General features: G+C 43.3%; 1 protein-coding gene across 1 annotated transcript; it reads left to right on the top strand.

Moving 5' to 3' along the window:
• Positions 1 to 998: 998 nt before the first annotated feature.
• On the top strand, positions 999 to 2,450 carry LOC108786209 (galanin receptor type 1-like). The gene has a single exon (XM_018555453.1). It carries the CDS (start codon positions 1,113 to 1,115, stop codon positions 2,436 to 2,438), a length of 1,326 nt encoding a protein of 441 aa, XP_018410955.1. The 5' UTR covers positions 999 to 1,112; the 3' UTR covers positions 2,439 to 2,450.
• Positions 2,451 to 2,664: the final 214 nt, after the last annotated feature.

Here is a 2,664-nt window from a genome sequence, read left to right as displayed (position 1 = left end):
TGCATCATTTAGGACAGCGGTTCTCAACCTGTGGGTCGCGACCCCTTCGGGGTCGAATGATGATTTGCCAGGGGTCGCCCGGGAGCCTCCTGCTATTAGATAGCGGCTCCCGGCGCCTGGGAGAGAAACACTTTCTCCCGAGCATTAGGGGCCATAGGCCGCCGTAAGTCAGAAAAGAAAAATAAACACCCTAGGAATGCATAGCTAGATTCCGATTGGCTATTTCACTTTGCAATAGCCAATAGCAAACTAGCTATTGCACCCGCCCTCTGCTGCTGCCAATCAGCAGTGGGGGACCTGAAGTTCTCCGTCAGGTCCCCACTACTGATTGACAGCAGCAGAGGGCTGGTGCAATAGCTAGTTTGCTATTGGCTATTGCAAAGTGAAATAGCCACTAGGAATCTAGCTATGCATTCCTATGGTGTTTTTTTTTATTCTGATGGCGTACACCAGTGGTTCTCAACCTGTGGGTCACTGTGTGATTTCTGCTGTGCTAGGTGAGAGTCCTCCTCAGCCCTCTCCTAGCGCAGCAGTGTCAGTTCTCGCGCCAGATGTCGCTGCAGCAGCCGCGTCATTCCTAAATTTTACCGTCGGGGGTCACCACAACTTGGCAAATGTTACCAAGGGGTCCCGGCCCTAGAAAGGTTGAGAACCACTGATTTAGGATCTGCCCACAGCTAGAGAAAGAGGGTGAAGAGGGCCTGTGGTGACTGAAGACACCTGGTAAAAAAGGATTGTATCTGTGTATTTTTTTAAGGTGATGGGGCTACCTAAATAGGGGTAAGGAGTTGGTGGGGGTAGCACTCAAGCCCGGAGTTAGGCTTTAAGCAAAAGCATTTTATAAAGCTACAATTCTTTGTATACTCCGTAAAAATGTCCTTGTGACTTGACTCTAATCAAGTAACTTCATTGGTTTATTGAGATGTATTTTGCACATAGTGTCTTGATTTATTTAAGTAATTCTAATTTATATTTATTGCATTTTCTTTTTCAGTGTTGGACATTTTCACTCGCATCATGCGAAGACAATATATAACAATGAAAGACAGCAGAATTGCAGGAGGCAATGACAAACTGTCCCAATTAAATCTACAGCTAAAATTATCAGCGTCATGTTCTTCCGCCTAGAGGAAACAATGAATTTCTCTGCTCACACTCCAGAGTATAACTATTCCCCACTAGACTTCTTTATAAAGGCCAATCAGTCCATGTCAATATTTGGAAATGACAGCAAAGAGTTTGATGTGGAAGAGTTGAAGAAAATGCTGTTCCTCTTTGTTAAAGAGCCTGTAACCATCAGCCTTACTGCCATGTACATCCTGTCCTTTGTGGTGGGCATTATCGGAAATATAATGTCTATTAAAGTGCTGACTAGGAAAAGAACTGGAAGGACATCCAGTCTGAGTGCCACCAGAAGTCTTCTGATTAATCTGGCGATTTGTGACCTTATGGTGGTTTGCATTTGCATGCCTATTACAGTTGGGAACTTGATCTACAAAGCCTGGGTATATGGTGACTTCCTCTGTAGGGCAGTACCCTTCATCCAAGCAGTATCTGTTTCAGCCAGTGTACTTAGTCTCACGGTTATAAGTGTAAACAGGTATTATAATGTACACAACCCATTGAACGCCAGATCATTTTTTACCCAAAGGAAAATATATGGCACTATTGGTGTGGTGTGGATAGTGTCCTCCAGTATCTGCTTGCCTCTCATATTCATGAATAAAAAGGAAGATATAGAGATAGATCCGTCTTTGCCTTCTTTAGTGTTCCCGATCTGTAGGGAGATCTGGCCACATGTTATGTTTAAACAAGCCTACAACTTCCTTTTGTTCTGCTGCTTGTACTGCTTACCTGTTCTTTTCAACCTGGTCATTTGTTTCTTCACCATACGTAAACTGTGGAGTTCTTCTGGAAATTTTAAGGACTGTGACTCTAGGAACCAGTCTTTGCCAGTTTCCCGGCTTAAGATCAGGAAGAAGATTGCAAAAATGGTGGTGTCATTGGTGTCACTTTTTGCCATTTCATGGCTTCCTGTTTACATGATGGACATATGGATTGATTTCAGCATCCCCAAACCAACTCAAGATGATACTCCATCACCATGGATCCTCCAGCTGAGACCTTTTGCTCAGTGGCTTGGTCTCACCAACTCCAGCCTCAATCCAATTTGTTATTGTTTTGTGGGAGACCTTTATCGGTCAGCCAAACAAATGAAAAGCATGTACCACAACAGGATGGTTTCACTGTTTAGCTTCTCCTTTTCTGATGGATCTCCAACATCAATACCTAAGATTCTGTCTTACAGGAACTCCTTACATTCCACTAAGAGGTCCAAACTGAACTGCCCATTGTCAATGGGGGAGAACTGTGAAAGCTGCTATCCTGTGATCAGTGTGTGTGAAGCACCTGCTCTGACCAGCCACCCATTGTCCTAGAAGCTAAAATGATGGAACAGCACACTAATCATTGACTTTGTAAAGATAGATTGTACAATAGATTACACTAACGACTTTCATTTGCATTATAGATCCATGGCCCAACTAGACAGATGTCATTGTCAGTAGATATTGACTGCTTCAAATATTATATTTCAATTAGAGTGAGAGAGTGAGAATGAGAGGGTGATATTACCCCACTCAGATATTGTCAGAGAAACTGTAA

This window comes from Nanorana parkeri, unplaced genomic scaffold, assembly GCF_000935625.1.
Source record: "Nanorana parkeri isolate BGI_ZX_2015 unplaced genomic scaffold, ASM93562v1 scaffold197, whole genome shotgun sequence".
NCBI lineage: Eukaryota > Metazoa > Chordata > Amphibia > Anura > Dicroglossidae > Nanorana > Nanorana parkeri.
The sequence above is the reverse complement of the archived record's forward strand: the minus strand, read 5'-3'. Positions and strand labels throughout refer to the sequence as shown.

Coding starts and splice junctions, on each gene's coding strand:
- LOC108786209 (XM_018555453.1), top strand. CDS start 1,113: ATGTTCTTCCGCCTAGAGGAAACAATGAATTTCTCTGCTCACACTCCA.